A 21622-nucleotide genomic window follows, 5' to 3' on the forward strand; every position below is an offset into this window, starting at 1 on the left:
CTTCACGCACCCATCCACAAAGCTCCTTCATGCACCCAACCACAAAGCTCCTTCATGCACCCAGCCACAAAGCTCCTTCATGTACCCAGCCACAAAGCTTCTTCACGCACCCAGCCACAAAGCTCCTTCACGCACCCAGCCACAAAGCTTCTTCACGCACCCAACCACAAAGCTTCTTCACGCACCCATCCACAAAGCTTCTTCACGCACCCATCCACAAAGCTCCTTCATGCACCCAGCCACAAAGCTCCTTCACGCACCCAGCCACAAAGCTGCTTCACGCACCCAGCCACAAAGCTTCTTCACGCACCCATCCACAAAGCTCCTTCACGCACCCAACCACAAAGCTCCTTCATGCACCCAGCCACAAAGCTCCTTCACGCACCCAGCCACAAAGCTTCTTCATGCACCCAGCCACAAAGCTCCTTCATGCACCCAGCCAAAAGCTCCTTCATGCACCCAGTCACAAAGCTTCTTCACGCACCCATCCACAAAGCTCCTTCATGCACCCAGTCAAAGCTCCTTCATGCAACCAGCCACAAAGCTCCTTCATGCACCCAGCCAAAGCTCCTTCACGCACCCAGCCACAAAGCTCCTTCATGCACCCAGCCACAAAGCAGACCAAGAGATAAAGGTTTATTTACAGGGATTTTTCTATCCATGCAGGGAGGAGCAGTAGGGGGATAAATGTGACAGTAGAAAACAGTAATATAGCACAATGGAACAGTAGAAAGATATAAGACAGATATGCAGGTGTTAAAACGGTTAAAACTCAGGTAATTGCAACCTATCAGTCCAGGGAAAGTTTGATTGAAGGGTCTACTTCTCCCACATTGGCACCAACAACAGCGGCACTTGCAGTCTCTAGAGTCTCTACTCTGAAGGAAGTTGGAATCTCAGGGGTTAAAGCAAGGAGCAGGGAGACACTGCAAACCTGTGTCTCCCCTGCTCTGAGTCCCTGTAAGATATACCGTCTGTCTCTCTGCAGGAACGATGCTACGCACATTGGGATGTCTCTTTATCACACTCAGGGGCCTCGGCTTGTAACTGCGGTCCCCAGGACTGCGCTCTCATGTCACTGTCTCTGCACTGTCAGGGGGAAAGTCTCCTTTAGTCACGGAGGCTACCGGGTCCACATACTCACATATGGCGCTCTCAACGCCTCGTCCTTCAGACTCAGTCCCTTGACCCGGGGTTCTCCCTCTCTGGGAGCGCGGTGCTGCAGTCTGCTCTCCATCTGGCATGCTCTGTTCTGTGTCTGGTGCGCTCTGCTTTCGCACCCTTTCCCTGCACAGCTTCCTGTCCAGCACCTCTCCTTCCTTATCACAGCCCCTCACAGTCACATGGTTCAGTCGGGTCCAGGCCCAAATATCTTCCCCCCAGCAACCCTGCTGTCTGGCTAGGTGGTTCCGGATACGGAGCAGGAAAGGTAACCCCTTTTAGGCTCTTCCTCTTCACCCCCTTACATACACACATAAAGCTCCTTTCATGCACCCAGCCACAAAGCTCCATGCACACAGCCACAAAGCTCCTTCATGCACCCAGCCACAAAGCTCCTTCATGCTCCCAGCCACAAAGCTCCTTCATGCACCCGGCCACAAAGCTCCTTCATGCTCCCAGCCACAAAGCTCCTTCATGCTCCCAGCCACAAAGCTCCTTCATGCACCCGGCCACATAGCGCCTTCATGTACACGGCCACAAAGTTCCTTCATGTACACGGCCACAAAGCTCCTTCATGCACACAGTCACAAAGCTCCTTCGTGCACCCAGCCACAAAGCTCCTTCGTGCTCCCAGCCACAAAGCTCCTTCATGCACCCAGCCACAGAGCTCCTTCATGCACCCGGCCACAAAGCTCCTTCCTGCACCCAGCCACAAAGCTCCTTCCTGCACCCAGCCACAAAGCTCCTTCATGCACCCGGCCACAAAGCTCCTTCATGCACCCAGCCACAAAGCTCCTTCATGCACCCGGCCACAAAGCTCCTTCCTGCACCCAGCCACAAAGCTCCTTCATGCACCCGGCCACAAAGCTCCTTCATGCACCCGGCCACAAAGCTCCTTCCTGCACCCAGCCACAAAGCTCCTTCATGCACCCAGCCACAAAGCTCCTTCATGCACCCGGCCACAAAGCTCCTTCCTGCACCCAGCCACAAAGCTCCTTCCTGCACCCAGCCACAAAGCTCCTTCATGCACCCGGCCACAAAGCTCCTTCATGCACCCAGCCACAAAGCTCCTTCATGCACACAGTCACAAAGCTCCTTCGTGCTCCCAGCCACAGAGCTCCTTCCTGCACCCAGCCACAAAGCTCCTTCATGCACCCGGCCACAAAGCTCCTTCATGTACCCGGCCACAAAGCTCCTTCATGCACCCAGCCACAAAGCTCCTTCATGCACCCAGCCACAAAGCTCCTTCATGCACCCGGCCACAAAGCTCCTTCCTGCACCCAGCCACAAAGCTCCTTCATGCACCCGGCCACAAAGCTCCTTCATGCACCCAGCCACAAAGCTCCTTCATGCACACAGTCACAAAGCTCCTTCGTGCTCCCAGCCACAGAGCTCCTTCCTGCACCCAGCCACAAAGCTCCTTCATGCACCCGGCCACAAAGCTCCTTCATGCTCCCAGCCACAAAGCTGCTTCACGCACACAGTCACAAAGCTCCTTCGTGCTCCCAGCCACAGAGCTCCTTCCTGCACCCAACCACAAAGCTCCTTCATGCACCCAGCCACAAAGCTCCTTCATGCTCCCAGCCACAAAGCTGCTTCACGCACCCAGCCACAAAGCTTCTTCACGTACCCATCCACAAAGCTCCTTCACGCACCCAACCACAAAGCTCCTTCATGCACCCAGCCACAAAGCTCCTTCATGTACCCAGCCACAAAGCTCCTTCATGCAACCAGCCACAAAGCTCCTTCACGCACCCAGCCACAAAGCTTCTTCACGCACCCAACCACAAAGCTTCTTCACGCACCCATCCACAAAGCTCCTTCACGCACCCAACCACAAAGCTCCTTCATGCACCCAGCCACAAAGCTCCTTCATGTACCCAGCCACAAAGCTTCTTCACGCACCCAGCCACAAAGCTCCTTCACGCACCCAGCCACAAAGCTTCTTCACGCACCCAGCCACAAAGCTTCTTCACGCACCCATCCACAAAGCTTCTTCACGCACCCATCCACAAAGCTCCTTCATGCACCCAGCCACAAAGCTCCTTCACGCACCCAGCCACAAAGCTGCTTCACGCACCCAGCCACAAAGCTTCTTCACGCACCCATCCACAAAGCTCCTTCACGCACCCAACCACAAAGCTCCTTCATGCACCCAGCCACAAAGCTCCTTCACGCACCCAGCCACAAAGCTTCTTCATGCACCCAGCCACAAAGCTCCTTCATGCACCCAGCCAAAAGCTCCTTCATGCACCCAGTCACAAAGCTTCTTCACGCACCCATCCACAAAGCTCCTTCATGCACCCAGTCAAAGCTCCTTCATGCAACCAGCCACAAAGCTCCTTCATGCACCCAGCCAAAGCTCCTTCACGCACCCAGCCACAAAGCTCCTTCATGCACCCAGCCACAAAGCAGACCAAGAGATAAAGGTTTATTTACAGGGATTTTTCTATCCATGCAGGGAGGAGCAGTAGGGGGATAAATGTGACAGTAGAAAACAGTAATATAGCACAATGGAACAGTAGAAAGATATAAGACAGATATGCAGGTGTTAAAACGGTTAAAACTCAGGTAATTGCAACCTATCAGTCCAGGGAAAGTTTGATTGAAGGGTCTACTTCTCCCACATTGGCACCAACAACAGCGGCACTTGCAGTCTCTAGAGTCTCTACTCTGAAGGAAGTTGGAATCTCAGGGGTTAAAGCAAGGAGCAGGGAGACACTGCAAACCTGTGTCTCCCCTGCTCTGAGTCCCTGTAAGATATACCGTCTGTCTCTCTGCAGGAACGATGCTACGCACATTGGGATGTCTCTTTATCACACTCAGGGGCCTCGGCTTGTAACTGCGGTCCCCAGGACTGCGCTCTCATGTCACTGTCTCTGCACTGTCAGGGGGAAAGTCTCCTTTAGTCACGGAGGCTACCGGGTCCACATACTCACATATGGCGCTCTCAACGCCTCGTCCTTCAGACTCAGTCCCTTGACCCGGGGTTCTCCCTCTCTGGGAGCGCGGTGCTGCAGTCTGCTCTCCATCTGGCATGCTCTGTTCTGTGTCTGGTGCGCTCTGCTTTCGCACCCTTTCCCTGCACAGCTTCCTGTCCAGCACCTCTCCTTCCTTATCACAGCCCCTCACAGTCACATGGTTCAGTCGGGTCCAGGCCCAAATATCTTCCCCCCAGCAACCCTGCTGTCTGGCTAGGTGGTTCCGGATACGGAGCAGGAAAGGTAACCCCTTTTAGGCTCTTCCTCTTCACCCCCTTACATACACACACAAAGCTCCTTTCATACACCCAGCCACAAAGCTCCATGCACACAGCCACAAAGCTCCTTCATGCACCCAGCCACAAAGCTCCTTCATGCTCCCAGCCACAAAGCTCCTTCATGCACCCGGCCACAAAGCTCCTTCATGCTCCCTGCCACAAAGCTCCTTCATGCTCCCAGCCACAAAGCTCCTTCATGCACCCGGCCACATAGCGCCTTCATGCACCCGGCCACAAAGTTCCTTCATGTACACAGCCACAAAGTTCCTTCATGTACACGGCCACAAAGCTCCTTCATGCACCCAGCCACAAAGCTCCTTCATGCTCCCAGCCACAAAGCTCCTTCATGCACCCGGCCACAAAGCTCCTTCATGCTCCCTGCCACAAAGCTCCTTCATGCTCCCAGCCACAAAGCTCCTTCATGCTCCCAGCCACATAGCGCCTTCATGTACACGGCCACAAAGTTCCTTCATGTACACGGCCACAAAGCTCCTTCATGCACACAGTCACAAAGCTCCTTCGTGCACCCAGCCACAAAGCTCCTTCGTGCTCCCAGCCACAAAGCTCCTTCATGCACCCAGCCACAAAGCTCCTTCATGCACCCGGCCACAAAGCTCCTTCCTGCACCCAGCCACAAAGCTCCTTCCTGCACCCAGCCACAAAGCTCCTTCATGCACCCGGCCACAAAGCTCCTTCATGCACCCAGCCACAAAGCTCCTTCATGCACCCGGCCACAAAGCTCCTTCCTGCAACCAGCCACAAAGCTCCTTCATGCACCCGGCCACAAAGCTCCTTCCTGCACCCAGCCACAAAGCTCCTTCATGCACCCGGCCACAAAGCTCCTTCATGCACCCGGCCACAAAGCTCCTTCCTGCACCCAGCCACAAAGCTCCTTCCTGCACCCGGCCACAAAGCTCCTTCATGCACCCGGCCACAAAGCTCCTTCATGCACCCGGCCACAAAGCTCCTTCATGCACCCGGCCACAAAGCTCCTTCATGCACCCGGCCACAAAGCTCCTTCATGCACCCGGCCACAAAGCTCCTTCATGCTCCCAGCCACAAAGCTCCTTCATGCACCCAGCCACAAAGCTCCTTCATGCACCCAGCCACAAAGCTCCTTCATGCACCCAGCCACAGAGCTCCTTCCTGCACCCAGCCACAAAGCTCCTTCATGCACCCGGCCACAAAGCTCCTTCATGTACCCGGCCACAAAGCTCCTTCATGCACCCAGCCACAAAGCTCCTTCATGCACCTGGCCACAAAGCTCCTTCCTGCACCCAGCCACAAAGCTCCTTCATGCACCCGGCCACAAAGCTCCTTCATGCACCCAGCCACAAAGCTCCTTCCTGCACCCAGCCACAAAGCTCCTTCATGCACCCGGCCACAAAGCTCCTTCATGCACCCGGCCACAAAGCTCCTTCCTGCACCCAGCCACAAAGCTGCTTCATGCACCCGGCCACAAAGCTCCTTCATGCACCCAGCCACAAAGCTCCTTCATGCTCCCAGCCACAAAGCTCCTTCATGCATCCGGCCACAAAGCTCCTTCATGCTCCCAGCCACAAAGCTCCTTCCTGCACCCAGCCACAAAGCTCCTTCATGCATCCGGCCACAAAGCTCCTTCATGCTCCCAGCCACAAAGCTCCTTCCTGCACCCAGCCACAAAGCTCCTTCATGCATCCGGCCACAAAGCTCCTTCATGCTCCCAGCCACAAAGCTCCTTCATGCATCCGGCCACAAAGCTCCTTCATGCACCCAGCCACAGAGCTCCTTCATGCACCCAGCCACAGAGCTCCTTCACGCACCCAGCCACAAAGCTCCTTCCTGCACCCAGCCACAAAGCTCCTTCATGCACCCGGCCACAAAGCTCCTTCATGCACCCAGCCACAAAGCTCCTTCCTGCACCCAGCCACAAAGCTCCTTCATGCATCCGGCCACAAAGCTCCTTCATGCTCCCAGCCACAAAGCTCCTTCATGCATCCGGCCACAAAGCTCCTTCATGCACCCAGCCACAGAGCTCCTTCATGCACCCAGCCACAGAGCTCCTTCACGCACCCAGCCACAGAGCTCCTTCATGCACCCAGCCACAGAGCTCCTTCATGCACACAGCCACAGAGCTCCTTCATGCACCCGGCCACAGAGCTCCTTCATGCACCCAGCCACAAAGCTCCTTCATGCACCCAGCCACAAAGCTCCTTCACGCACCCAGCCACAAAGCTCCTTCATGCACCCAGCCACAAAGCTCCTTCATGCACCCAGCCACAAAGCTCCTTCATGCACCCAGCCACAGAGCTCCTTCATGCACACAGCCACAGAGCTCCTTCATGCACCCAGCCACAAAGCTCCTTCATGCACCCAGCCACAAAGCTCCTTCATGCACCCAGCCACAAAGCTCCTTCATGCACCCAGCCACAAAGCTCCTTCATGCACCCAGCCACAAAGCTCCTTCACGCACCCAGCCACAAAGCTCCTTCACGCACCCAGCCACAGAGCTCCTTCATGCACCCAGCCACAGAGCTCCTTCATGCACACAGCCACAGAGCTCCTTCATGCACCCAGCCACAAAGCTCCTTCACGCACCCAGCCACAGAGCTCCTTCATGCACCCAGCCACAAAGCTCCTTCACGCACCCAGCCACAGAGCTCCTTCACGCACCCAGCCACAGAGCTCCTTCATGCACCCAGCCACAGAGCTCCTTCATGCACACAGCCACAGAGCTCCTTCATGCACCCAGCCACAGAGCTCCTTCATGCACCCAGCCACAAAGCTCCTTCACGCACCCAGCCACAGAGCTCCTTCATGCACCCAGCCACAAAGCTCCTTCACGCACCCAGCCACAAAGCTCCTTCACGCACACAGCCACAGAGCTCCTTCATGCACACAGTCACAGAGCTCCTTCATGCACCCAGCCACAGAGCTCCTTCATGCACCCAGCCACATAGCTTCTTCATGCACACAGTGATTATTTTTTTCACGTTATTTTTAACATTTCACAGGAAAACTAATGGGAATTTTATTCAAAGAGCATTTGTAGCATTTTTTTATGTGGATTTGTAGAAAAATCCGCTTCTACACCAGTGTAAAAACCTGTGTGAACAGGCCCTAAAGGGTAAGAGATGATCACACAGCTCTACAATAGGTCTGGGTGTTTTGCTTTCTGTCTAAAGATTCACAACTCCCATAAACTACAGGGGAGCCGGAGACACAGAGGCCACATGTGTAATTCACAGTCTGGAGCCATCAGGTGACAAGACCCCATTTTCTGATGTACAAGGCATCCAGAGATGTCCACACCGGGCACCATTAATGCCTGCCCGGCCCTGCTCCTCATCTGCAGCCACTGCTCATCTCTGTGTGGCTGCCCAGGTATAGGTAATCTGTCACAGCACAGCGCGTGTCATCACCAGAGGTGTGATGTCATCATACACAGCACAGAGCGTGTGATCACCGGATGTGTGATGTCATCATACACAGCACAGAGCGTGTGATCACTGGAGGTGTGATGTCATTATACACAGCACAGAGTGTGTGATCACTGGAGGTGTGATGTCATCATACACAGCACAGAGTGTGTGATCACCGGAGGTGTGATGTCATCATACACAGCACAGCGCGTGTCATCACCAGAGGTGTGATGTCATCATACACAGCACAGAGCGTGTGATTACTGGAGGTGTGATGTCATCATACACAGCACAGAGCGTGTGATCACCGGAGGTGTGATGTCATCATACACAGCACAGAGCGTGTGATCACCGGAGGTGTGATGTCATCATACACAGCACAGCGCGTGTCATCACCAGAGGTGTGATGTCATCATACACAGCACAGAGCGTGTGATCACTGGAGGTGTGATGTCATCATACACAGCACAGAGCGTGTGATCACCGGAGGTGTGATGTCATCATACACAGCACAGAGCGTGTGATCACCGGAGGTGTGATGTCATCATACACAGCACAGAGCGTGTGATCACTGGAGGTGTAATGTCATTATACACAGCACAGAGTGTGTGATCACTGGAGGTGTGATGTCATCATACACAGCACAGAGTGTGTGATCACTGGAGGTGTGATGTCATCATACACAGCACAGAGCGTGTGATCACCGGAGGTGTGATGTCATCATACACAGCACAGAGCGTGTGATCACCGGAGGTGTGAAGTCATCATACACAGCACAGCGCGTGTCATCACCAGAGGTGTGATGTCATCATACACAGCACAGAGCGTGTGATCACTGGAGGTGTGATGTCATCATACACAGCACAGAGCGTGTGATCACCGGAGGTGTGATGTCATCATACACAGCACAGCGCGTGTCATCACCGGAGGTGTGATGTCATCATACACAGCACAGCGCGTGTCATCACCAGAGGTGTGATGTCATCATACACAGCACAGAGCGTGTGATCACCGGAGGTGTGATGTCATCATACACAGCACAAAGCGTGTGATCACCGGAGGTGTGATGTCATCATACACAGCACAGAGCGTGTGATCACTGGAGGTGTGATGTCATTATACACAGCACAGAGCGTGTGATCACTGGAGGTGTGATGTCATCATACACAGCACAGAGCGTGTGATTACTGGAGGTGTGATGTCATCATACACAGCACAGAGCGTGTGATCACTGGAGGTGTGATGTCATTATACACAGCACAGAGCGTGTGATCACTGGAGGTGTGATGTCATTATACACAGCACAGAGCGTGTGATCACCGGAGGTGTGATGTCATCATACACAGCACAGAGTGTGTGATCACTGGAGGTGTGATGTCATTATAGACAACACAGAGCATGTGATCACTGGAGGTGTGATGTCATCATACACAGCACAGAGCGTGTGATCACTGGAGGTTTGATGTCATTATACACAGCACAGAGCGTGTGATCACTGGAGGTGTGATGTCATTATACACAGCACAGAGCGTGTGATCACTGGAGGTGTGATGTCATTATACACAGCACAGAGCGTGTGATCACTGGAGGTGTGATGTCATTATACACAACACAGAGCGTGTGATCACTGGAGGTGTGATGTCATTATACACAGCACAGAGCGTGTGATCACCGGAGGTGTGATGTCATTATACACAGCACAGAGCGTGTGATCACCGGAGGTGTGATGTCATTATACACAGCACAGAGCGTGTGATCACCGGAGGTGTGATGTCATCATACACAGCACAGAGCGTGTGATCACCGGAGGTGTGATGTCATCATACACAGCACAGAGCGTGTGATCACCGGAGGTGTGATGTCATCATACACAGCACAGAGCGTGTGATCACCGGAGGTGTGATGTCATCATACACAGCACAGAGCGTGTGATCACCGGAGGTGTGATGTCATCATACACAGCACAGAGCGTGTGATCACCGGAGGTGTGATGTCATCATACACAGCACAGAGCGTGTGATCACCGGAGGTGTGATATCATCATACACAGCACAGAGCGTGTGATCACCGGAGGTGTAATGTCATCATACACAGCACAGAGCGTGTGATCACCGGAGGTGTGATGTCATTATACACAGCACAGAGCGTGTGATCACCGGAGGTGTGATGTCATCATACACAGCACAGAGCGTGTGATCACCGGAGGTGTGATGTCATCATACACAGCACAGAGCGTGTGATCACCGGAGGTGTGATGTCATCATACACAGCACAGAGCGTGTGATCACCGGAGGTGTGATGTCATCATACACAGCACAGAGCGTGTGATCACCGGAGGTGTGATGTCATCATACACAGCACAGAGCGTGTGATCACCGGAGGTGTGATGTCATCATACACAGCACAGAGCGTGTGATCACCGGAGGTGTGATGTCATCATACACAGCACAGAGCGTGTGATCACCGGAGGTGTAATGTCATCATACACAGCACAGAGCGTGTGATCACCGGAGGTGTGATGTCATCATACACAGCACAGAGCGTGTGATCACCGGAGGTGTGATGTCATCATACACAGCACAGAGCGTGTGATCACCGGAGGTGTGATGTCATCATACACTGCAAAGATGCCGCATGAAGACAGAACCCTTGAGTCTAGTGATGAGCGAGTATGCTCGTTGCTCGAGTGTCCTCCGAGTATTTTGGCGTGCTCGGAGAATTAGTTTTGCCTCAGCTGCATGATTTGTGGCTGCTGGACAGCCTGAATACATGTGGGGATTCCCTAACAAACAGGCATTCCACACATGTATTCAGGCTGTCTAGCAGCCACAAATCATGCAGCTGAGGAGACAGAAACTAAATCTCCGAGCACGCCAAAATACTCGGAGATCACCAGAGTAACGAGTGTACTCGCTCATCATACGTGATCACTCCATTGCCAGTTTGCGTCAGTGAACGGCTTGTATGTAGCCACGCAGCACTTAAGGGCTGAGAACGGCCCATGTGAATGGGCCCTTAGGGTCGCCACTTGTCAGTGTGGTCTGGAGCGGGGTCCAGAGGAGGCTGCTCATGTACCCAGTTCTGCGCACAGACCCAGCCGTCAATCACAGTGTTTCTCTGGCTTATGGCTCGACTTTGTGCAAGCCATGACACACTGGAAATTGGCGCTCACACAAGTCGGTGCACAGGAGGAGCTCTGTCACTGGGGAGGAGACAGCAATCATATCATGGGTGATCCCTGGACACGTTATGTCAGACCCTGTGTACAGCCAGAGTATACAGCCTCCCTGAGAGCACAGCCATCACCACTACGCATCAGGAAGAATGTGCGCCACAAGATAAGCAGCAGTGCAGCACAGAGTATTTCAGCTTGACAGATAGTCACGAGGAAGTGCAGCATGCCAGGAGAGGAGCGCGCTGCTGTGGCCTGGGCAGTGACCGGGGTGATGTCCATGTGCCCTCCGCTCTCCATGGCGGCCCTTCTCCAGGATTTGCTCGTCTGCTGCAATCTACAAGTCACTACTTGCACACAATGTTCCTTCTCGCTGCACAGAACTGGAAACACAACAATGAGGGTTAAATTAGGGCACGAGAGGGGGCGCTGAAAAACAAACCTGATCCCGTCAGGTGGGAGCCCAAGTCTGCTGGGACTACCACTCTCAGCATGCCCTCCTGGCACTAACCATCTGCAGATCAGGGGTCCCCAAAACACTGAACACGTGGGGACCACTGGCCATGTCTTCATCCCTGAGGACCCCCAATGTCTCAGAAGTCTGGTGGAGGGGTCCGGGAAGGGCCAGGATCCATAAGCAAGAACACTTCTCACCATACTTGCTGTAAAATGAGAGGATTTATTGCCACTGTCTGATGAGACCCCGGGGCGGCCCCCTCACCAAGAAATCAGCTGGAAAATGGCGCGACAAGAAATAGGGCAAAGTAAGGAGGTGACAGTCACAAGCCTGTGTATTATGGCACAATGGCGCACACTCACCCCAGCAGTGACCCTGGCATAGGCCTGATGACGCTGACTCCAACAGCACTCTGACACTGACCCCAGCAATCACCCCAGCACTGACACTGACCCCATCACTGACAATCACCCCAGCACTGACACTGACCCCAGCAATCACCCCAGCACTGACACTGACCCCAGCACTGACACTGACCCCAGCAATCACCCCAGCACTGACACTGACCCCAGCAATCACCCCAGCACTGACACTGACCCCAGCACTGACACTGACCCCAGCAATCACCCCAGCACTGACACTGACCCCAGCACTGACACTGACCCCAGCACTGACACTGACCCCAGCAATCACCCCAGCACTGACACTGACCTCATCACTTACAATCACTCCAGCACTGACACTGACCCCAGCACTGACACTGACCCCAGCAATCACCCCAGCACTGACACTGACCCCATCGGTGACAATCACCTCAGCAATCACCCTCACACTGACACAGACCCCAGCAATCACCCCAGCACTGACACTGACCCCAGCAATCACCCCACACTGACACTGACCCCAGCACTGACACTGACCCCAGCAATCACCCCAGCACTGACACTGACCCCAGCAATCACCCCCTCACTGACACTGACCCCAGCACTGACACCCCAGCAATCACCCCAGCACTGACACTGACCCCCATCAGTGACAATCACCCCAGCACTGACACTGACCCCAGCAATCACCCCAGCACTGACACTGACCCCAGCACTGACACTGACCCCAGCAATCACCCCAGCACTGACACTGACCCCAGCACTGACACTGACCCCAGCAATCACCCCAGCACTGACACTGACCCCAGCAATCACCCCAGCACTGACACTGACCCCAGCACTGACACTGACCCCAGCAATCACCCCAGCACTGACACTGACCCCAGCACTGACACTGACCCCAGCACTGACACTGACCCCAGCAATCACCCCAGCACTGACACTGACCTCATCACTTACAATCACTCCAGCACTGACACTGACCCCAGCACTGACACTGACCCCAGCAATCACCCCAGCACTGACACTGACCCCATCGGTGACAATCACCTCAGCAATCACCCTCACACTGACACAGACCCCAGCAATCACCCCAGCACTGACACTGACCCCAGCAATCACCCCACACTGACACTGACCCCAGCACTGACACTGACCCCAGCAATCACCCCAGCACTGACACTGACCCCAGCAATCACCCCCTCACTGACACTGACCCCAGCACTGACACCCCAGCAATCACCCCAGCACTGACACTGACCCCCATCAGTGACAATCACCCCAGCACTGACACTGACCCCCATCAGTGACAATCACCTCAGCACTGACAATCACCCCAGCTATCACCCCACACTGACACTGACCCCAGCAATCACCCCAGCACTGACACTGACCCCAGCAATCACCCTACACTGACACTGACCCCAGCAATCACCCCAGCACTGACACTGACCCCAGCAATCACACCAGCACTGACACTGACCCCATCTCTGACACTCAAGCAAAAAAGGAAGCACACTGTAGCGCCAAACCATGCAAACATGAAAAATGAATAATGAGTTGCATTACTGCATTAGAAGTATGAAAAATTGAGAAAGTTTAGCGCATAAAATGGCCAAGTTATGTGCACCTGGAAGCCACATTAAGGCGTTTCTCGTTTTCCAGGTCCCTATTCTATGCCAATCCTCACTAAGACTGTAGTCTCCATCTGAATGGGAGCCTATGAAACATCCTCTGTTAGGACTGAAGTCTATATCTCTGTGGAGGGGAAATGGCCCTGGTTTGATTAAAAACGCCTGCAGCTAACAGGTGGAGTGCTCAGTCAGAAGGTAAATGAATACAAATTTCAAAAACTGACCGTCACATCCAAGCATAAGCATAGTGTGAACAGGTGCTTAAACTAGAGTCACCAACTCGTATACATTCAAGCAAAAAAGGAAGCACACAGTCTTAGTGAGGATTGGCATAGAATAGGGACCTGGAAAACGAGAAATGCCTTACCGTGGCTTCCAGTTACTCATAACTTGGCCATTTTATGAGCTAAACTTTCTCAATTTTTCATACTTCTAATGCAGTAATGCAATTCATTATTCATTTTTCATTTTTGCATGTTATGGCGCTACAGTGTACTTCCTTTTTTGCTTGAATGTATACGAGTTGGTGACTCTAGGTTAAGCACCTGTTCACACAATGCTTATGCTTGGATGTGACGGTCAGTTTTTGAAATTTTTAATTTCCCATCTCTGACACTGACCCCATCACTGAAAATGAGTCCAGCAATCACCCCTGCACTGACACTGACCCCAATCACCCCAGGACTGACCCCAGCAATCATCTCCGCATTGACACTGACCCCAGCAATCATCCCCGCACTGACAATCACTCTAGGAATCATCCCCGCACTGACACTGACCCCAATCACGCCAGCACTGACACTGACCCCAGCAATCACCCCAGCACTGACACTGACCCCCAAGAATCACCCCCGCACTGACACTGACCCCAGCACTGACACTGACCCTAGCAATCATCCCCACACTGACACTGACCCCAGCAATCACCTCAGCACTGACACTGACCCCTGCAATCACCCCCGCACTAACACTGACCCCAGCAATCATCCTCGCACTGACACGGACCCCAGCAATCATCCCCGCACTGACACGGACCCCATCACTGACAATGACCCCAGCAATCACCCTAGCACTGACACTGACCCCAATCACCCCAGGACTGACGCCAGCAATCATCCCCGCACTGACACTGACCCCAGCAATCATCCCTGCACTGACAATCACTCCAGGAATCATCCCCGCACTGACACTGACCCCAATCACCCCAGCACTGACCCCAGCAATCACCCCAGCACTGACACTGACCCCAAGAATCACCCCTGCACTGACACTGACCCCAGCACTGACACTGACCCCAGCAATCACCCCAGCACTGACACTGACCCCAAGAATCACCCCCGCACTGACACTGACCCCAATCACTCCAGCACTGACCCCAGCAATCACCTCAGCACTGACACTGACCCCAGCAATCACCCCCACACTGACAATCACCCCAGGAATCACCCCCGCACTGACACTGACCCCAATCACTCCAGCACTGACCCCAGCAATCACCTCAGCACTGACACTGACCCCTGCAATCATCCCCGCACTGACACTGACCCCAACAATCATCCCCGCACTGACACTGACCCCAGCAATCACTTCAGCACTGACACTGACCCCTGCAATCATCCCCGCACTGACACTGACCCCAGCAATCATCCCCGCACTGACACGGACCCCAGCAATCATCCCCGCACTGACACGGACCCCAGCAATCATCCCCGCACTGACACGGACCCCATCACTGACAATGACCCCAGCAATCACCCTAGCACTGACACTGACCCCAATCACCCCAGGACTGACGCCAGCAATCATCCCCGCACTGACACTGACCCCAGCAATCATCCCTGCACTGACAATCACTCCAGGAATCATCCCCGCACTGACACTGACCCCAATCACCCCAGCATTGACCCCAGCAATCACCCCAGCACTGACACTGACCCCAAGAATTACCCCTGCACTGACACTGACCCCAGCACTGACACTGACCCCAGCAATCACCCCAGCACTGACACTGACCCCAAGAATCACCCCCGCACTGACACTGACCCCAGTACTGACACTGACCCTAGCAATCATCCCCACACTGACACTGACCCCAGCAATCACCTCAGCACTAACACTGACCCCTGCAATCACCCCCGCACTGACACTGACCCCAGCAATCATCCCCGCACTGACACGGACCCCAGCAATCATCCCCGCACTGACACGGACCCCATCACTGACAATGACCCCAGCAATCACCCTAGCACTGACACTGACCCCAGCAAATACCCAAGCACTGACCCTGACCCCATCATTGACACTGACCCCATCACTGACAATCACCCCAGCACTGACACTGACCCCAGCAATCACCCTCACACTGACACTGATCCCAGCAATCACCCCCACACTGACACTGACCCCATCACTGACAATGACCCCAGCAATCACCCCTGCACTGACACTGACCCCAGCAATCACCCCTGCACTGACACTGACCCCAGCAATCATCCTCACACTGACACTGACCCCAGCAGTGACACTGACCCCAGTAATCACCCTCGCACTGACACTGACCCCAGCAATCATCCCCACACTGACCCCAGCACTGACACTGACCCCAGCAATCATCCTCGCACTGACACGGACCCCAGCAATCATCCCCGCACTGACACGGACCCCATCACTGACAATGACCCCAGCAATCACCCTAGCACTGACACTGACCCCAATCACCCCAGGACTGACGCCAGCAATCATCCCCGCACTGACACTGACCCCAGCAATCATCCCTGCACTGACAATCACTCCAGGAATCATCCCCGCACTGACACTGACCCCAATCACCCCAGCACTGACCCCAGCAATCACCCCAGCACTGACACTGACCCCAAGAATCACCCCTGCACTGACACTGACCCCAGCACTGACACTGACCCCAGCAATCACCCCAGCACTGACACTGACCCCAAGAATCACCCCCGCACTGACACTGACCCCAATCACTCCAGCACTGACCCCAGCAATCACCTCAGCACTGACACTGACCCCAGCAATCACCCCCACACTGACAATCACCCCAGGAATCACCCCCGCACTGACACTGACCCCAATCACTCCAGCACTGACCCCAGCACTGACACTGACCCCTGCAATCATCCCCGCACTGACACTGACCCCAACAATCATCCCCGCACTGACACTGACCCCAGCAATCACTTCAGCACTGACACTGACCCCTGCAATCATCCCCGCACTGACACTGACCCCAGCAATCATCCCCGCACTGACACGGACCCCAGCAATCATCCCCGCACTGACACGGACCCCAGCAATCATCCCCGCACTGACACGGACCCCATCACTGACAATGACCCCAGCAATCACCCTAGCACTGACACTGACCCCAATCACCCCAGGACTGACGCCAGCAATCATCCCCGCACTGACACTGACCCCAGCAATCATCCCTGCACTGACAATCACTCCAGGAATCATCCCCGCACTGACACTGACCCCAATCACCCCAGCATTGACCCCAGCAATCACCCCAGCACTGACACTGACCCCAAGAATTACCCCTGCACTGACACTGACCCCAGCACTGACACTGACCCCAGCAATCACCCCAGCACTGACACTGACCCCAAGAATCACCCCCGCACTGACACTGACCCCAGTACTGACACTGACCCTAGCAATCATCCCCACACTGACACTGACCCCAGCAATCACCTCAGCACTAACACTGACCCCTGCAATCACCCCCGCACTGACACTGACCCCAGCAATCATCCCCGCACTGACACGGACCCCAGCAATCATCCCCGCACTGACACGGACCCCATCACTGACAATGACCCCAGCAATCACCCTAGCACTGACACTGACCCCAGCAAATACCCAAGCACTGACCCTGACCCCATCATTGACACTGACCCCATCACTGACAATCACCCCAGCACTGACACTGACCCCAGCAATCACCCTCACACTGACACTGATCCCAGCAATCACCCCCACACTGACACTGACCCCATCACTGACAATGACCCCAGCAATCACCCCTGCACTGACACTGACCCCAGCAATCACCCCTGCACTGACACTGACCCCAGCAATCATCCTCACACTGACACTGACCCCAGCAGTGACACTGACCCCAGTAATCACCCTCGCACTGACACTGACCCCAGCAATCATCCCCACACTGACCCCAGCACTGACACTGACCCCAGCAATCACCCTCGCACTGACACTGACCCCATCACTGACACTGACCCCAGCAATCATCCCCACACTGACATTGACCCCAACACTGACACTGACCCCAGCAATCATCCTCACACTGACACTGACCCCAGCACTGACACTGACCCCAGCAATCATCCCCGCACTGACACTGACCCCAGCAATCACCCCCACACTGACACTGACCCCAGCAATCTCCCCCGCACTGACAATGACTCCAGCAATCACCCCTGCACTGACACTGACCCCAGCAATCTCCCCCGCACTGACAATGACTCCAGCAATCACCCCTGCATTGACATTGACCCCAGTAATCACACTGCCACTGACCCTAGCAATGATCCTGGCTTTTACCTTGGCATGCTCAGAATTGACTCTGACTCCAACAGTACTCTGCTACTGACCCAATCACTCATCCCAGCATTGACATTGACTCCAGCATTCACCCCCGCACTGACACTGACCCCAGCACTGACAATGACCCCAGCAATCACCCCAGCACTGACACTGACCCCAGCAATCACCCCAGCACTGACACTGACCCCAGCAATCATCCCTGCACTGACACTGACCCAAGCACTTACCCCCACACTGACATTGACTCCAGCAACCACCCCCACCCTGCCACTGACCCTAGCATTGACCCTAGCTCTGACCTTGGCAAGCTGAGAAGTGACCCTGACTCCAACAGCACTCTGCCACTGACCCAAGCACTCATCAATGCACTGATACTGACCCCAGCAATTATCTCTGCACTGACACTGATCCCAGCATTGTCACTGATCCCAACAATCATCCCCGCACTGACACTGACCCCAGCAATCTCCCCTGCATTGACATTGACCCCAGCAATCATCCCCGCACTGACACTGACCCCAGCAATCTCCCTCGCACTAACAATGACTCCAGCAATCTCCCCTGCATTGACATTGACCCCAGCAATCATCCCCACACTGACACTGACCCTTGCATTGACACTGATCTCAGCACTGACCCCAGTGGTGACACTGACCCCCCACACTGACACTGACCCCAGCACTCAGCCCTGCACAGACACTGACCGAAGCACTCACTATAGAACTGAAACTCACCCCCGCACTGACACTCACACCAGCAATCACCCCAGAACTTATCCATGACATTGACCTGAACATGCTAGGCACCAACCCCAGCACTGACCCCAACATTCAGCATGGTGCAGTCTTCAGTGCAGACCTTCATACTGACTCCAGCAGTGATCCTGGTAGTGGCCTGGTCATTGACCTTTGTACCGACCCCAGCATCTACCATGGTGCGGTCTCCAGCACTGACCTTCATACTGTCTCCAGCACTTTTTCTTCAGTCCACACTACAGCTGATTTGCAAAATAATGTTGATATTTAATAACCTGTCATCAAATGTTGCGGCCACCAGAAACATCTGACCTGTCCTGTGTGAGCTGAGAGACAATCTCACCAGTGAGGACTCCGTCATCATCGTCACGGCCCTGCGAGGCGCAGACTCTCCTGATGACAGTGCAGGCAGATTAACAGGGAAACATTTAGCTGGTGTCACTCTCCGCCTCAGCGCCGAACAATGGATTATTAACACTGCTACAAATTACCCACACAAGACGTCTGGAGGAAGGTGTCAGGTGTCCCAGCCCGCACTGCACACACACCTCAGACGTAGGCCGCACCTCATCATATGTCACACAGACACTATTATTATTATTTATTATTATAGCGCCATATACAGTTGTGGCCAAAAGTATTGACACCCCTGCAATTCTGTCAGATAATACTCAGTTTCTTCCTGAAAATGATTGCAATCACAAATTCTTTGTTATTATTATCTTCATTTAATTCGTCTTAAATGAAAAAACACAAAAAGAATTGTCCTAAAGCCAAATTGGATATAATTCCACACCAAACATAGAAATGAGGGTGGACAAAAGTATTGGCACTGTTCGAAAAATCATGTGATGCTTCTCTAATTTGTGTAATTACCAGCACCTGTAACTTACCTGTGGCACCTAACAGGTGTTGGCAATAACTAAATCACACTTGCAGCCAGGTGACATGGAGTAAAGTTGACTCAACCTCTGTCCTGTGTCCTTGTGTGCACCACATTGAGCATGGAGAAAAGAAAGAAGACCAAAGAACTGTCTGAGGACTTGAGAAACCAAATTGTGAGGAAGCATGAGCAATCTCAAGGCTACAAGTCCATATCCAAAGACCTGAATGTTCCTGTGTCTACCGTGCGCAGTGTCATCAAGAAGTGTAAAGCCCATGGCACTGTGGCTAACCTCCCTAGATGTGGACGGAAAAGAAAAATTGACAAGAGATTTCAACGCAAGATTGTGCGGATGTTGGATAAAGAACCTCGACTAACATCCAAACAAGTTCAAGCTGCCCTGCAGTCCGAGGGTACAACGGTGTCAACCCGTACTATCCGTCGGCGTTTGAATGAAAAGGGACTGTATGGTAGGAGACCCAGGAAGACCCCACTTCTTACCCCAAGACATAAAAAAGCCAGGCTGGAGTTTGCCAAAACTTACCTGAAAAAGCCTAAAACGTTTTGGTCAGATGAGACAAAAGTAGAGCTTTTAGGGCAAAGGCATCAACATAGAGTTTACAGGAGAAAAAGAGGCATTCAAAGAAAAGAACACGGTCCCTACAGTCAAACATGGCGGAGGTTCCCTGATGTTTTGGGGTTGCTTTGCTGCCTCTGGCACTGGACTGCTTGACCGTGTGCATGGCATTATGAAGTCTGAAGACTACCAACAAATTTTGCAGCATAATGTAGGGCCCAGTGTGAGAAAGCTGGGTCTCCCTCAGAGGTCATGGGTCTTCCAGCAGGACAATGACCCAAAACACACTTCAAAAAGCACTAGAAAATGGTTTGAGAGAAAGCACTGGAGACTTCTAAGGTGGCCAGCAATGAGTCCAGACCTGAATCCCATAGAACACCTGTGGAGAGATATAAAAATGGCAGTTTGGAGAAGGCACCCTTCTAATATCGGGGACCTGGAGCAGTTTGCCAAAGAAGAATGGTCTAAAATTCCAGCAGATCATTGTAAGAAACTCATTGATGGTTACCGGAAGCGGTTGGTCGCAGTTATTTTGGCTAAAGGTTGTGCAACCAAGTATTAGGCTGAGGGTGCCAATACTTTTGTCTGGCCCATTTTTGGAGTTTTGTGTGAAATGATCAATGTTTTGCTTTTTGCTTCATTCTCTTTTGTGTTTTTTCATTTAAGACAAATTAAATGAAGATAATAATACCAAAGAATTTGTGTTTGCAATCATTTTCAGGAAGAAACTGAGTATTATCTGACAGAATTGCAGGGGTGTCAATACTTTTGGCCACAACTGTATACAGCTCTGGCAAAAATTAAGAGACCACTTGCAAATGTTCAATTTGTCTGATTTTTCTCTTTATATTTTTGAGTAAAATGTAAATTTCTCTTTTATTCTATAAACTTCTGACAACATGTCTCCGAATTTCCAAGAATTAAATTTTGCATTTTTTTTCTGACAAGATACAATGGTCAAAATTAAATAAACCCCAATGCTTTCAGACCTCAAACAATGCAAAGAAAACAAGTTCATAATCATTTAGAAACAACAATACTAATGTTTTACCTCAGGAAGAGTTCAGAAATCAATATTCTGTGGGATCCCCATGATTGTTACTCCCAGCTTTCCCGCGTCTCGGCTGCTTTCCACCAGTCTCTCACACGGCTTCTGGGTGACCTTATGCCGCTCCTGGTACACACATGTAAGCAGTTCTTCTTTGTGTAATAGCTTGTGACTCTCCATCTTCCTTTTGATTACATTCCAGAGGTTTTCAATGGGGTTCAGGTCTGGAGATTGGGCTGCCCATGACAGGGATGTGATGTGGTGGTCTCTTAATTTTTGCCAGAGCTGTATCTCCCTAATAT

The 21622-nt window shown here is 53.0% G+C and overlaps 2 protein-coding genes across 3 annotated transcripts in view; one reads left to right on the plus strand and one right to left on the minus strand.

Annotated features, from left to right (window-relative positions):
* WNT3A (Wnt family member 3A) overlaps positions 1 to 21622 on the minus strand; it is a 204450-nt gene that overhangs the window by 100820 nt on the left and 82008 nt on the right. The window lies entirely within an intron of this gene.
* LOC141073668 (uncharacterized) lies at positions 11733 to 12965 on the plus strand. The gene is given in 3 exon segments (XM_073561016.1): positions 11733 to 11757; positions 11879 to 12252; positions 12354 to 12965. Coding segments are annotated over 3 exon segments (1011 nt in total).

Source organism: Dendrobates tinctorius, unplaced genomic scaffold, assembly GCF_039654945.1.
Source record: "Dendrobates tinctorius isolate UK_male_01 unplaced genomic scaffold, ASM3965494v1 ptg000311l, whole genome shotgun sequence".
Classification (NCBI taxonomy): domain Eukaryota; kingdom Metazoa; phylum Chordata; class Amphibia; order Anura; family Dendrobatidae; genus Dendrobates; species Dendrobates tinctorius.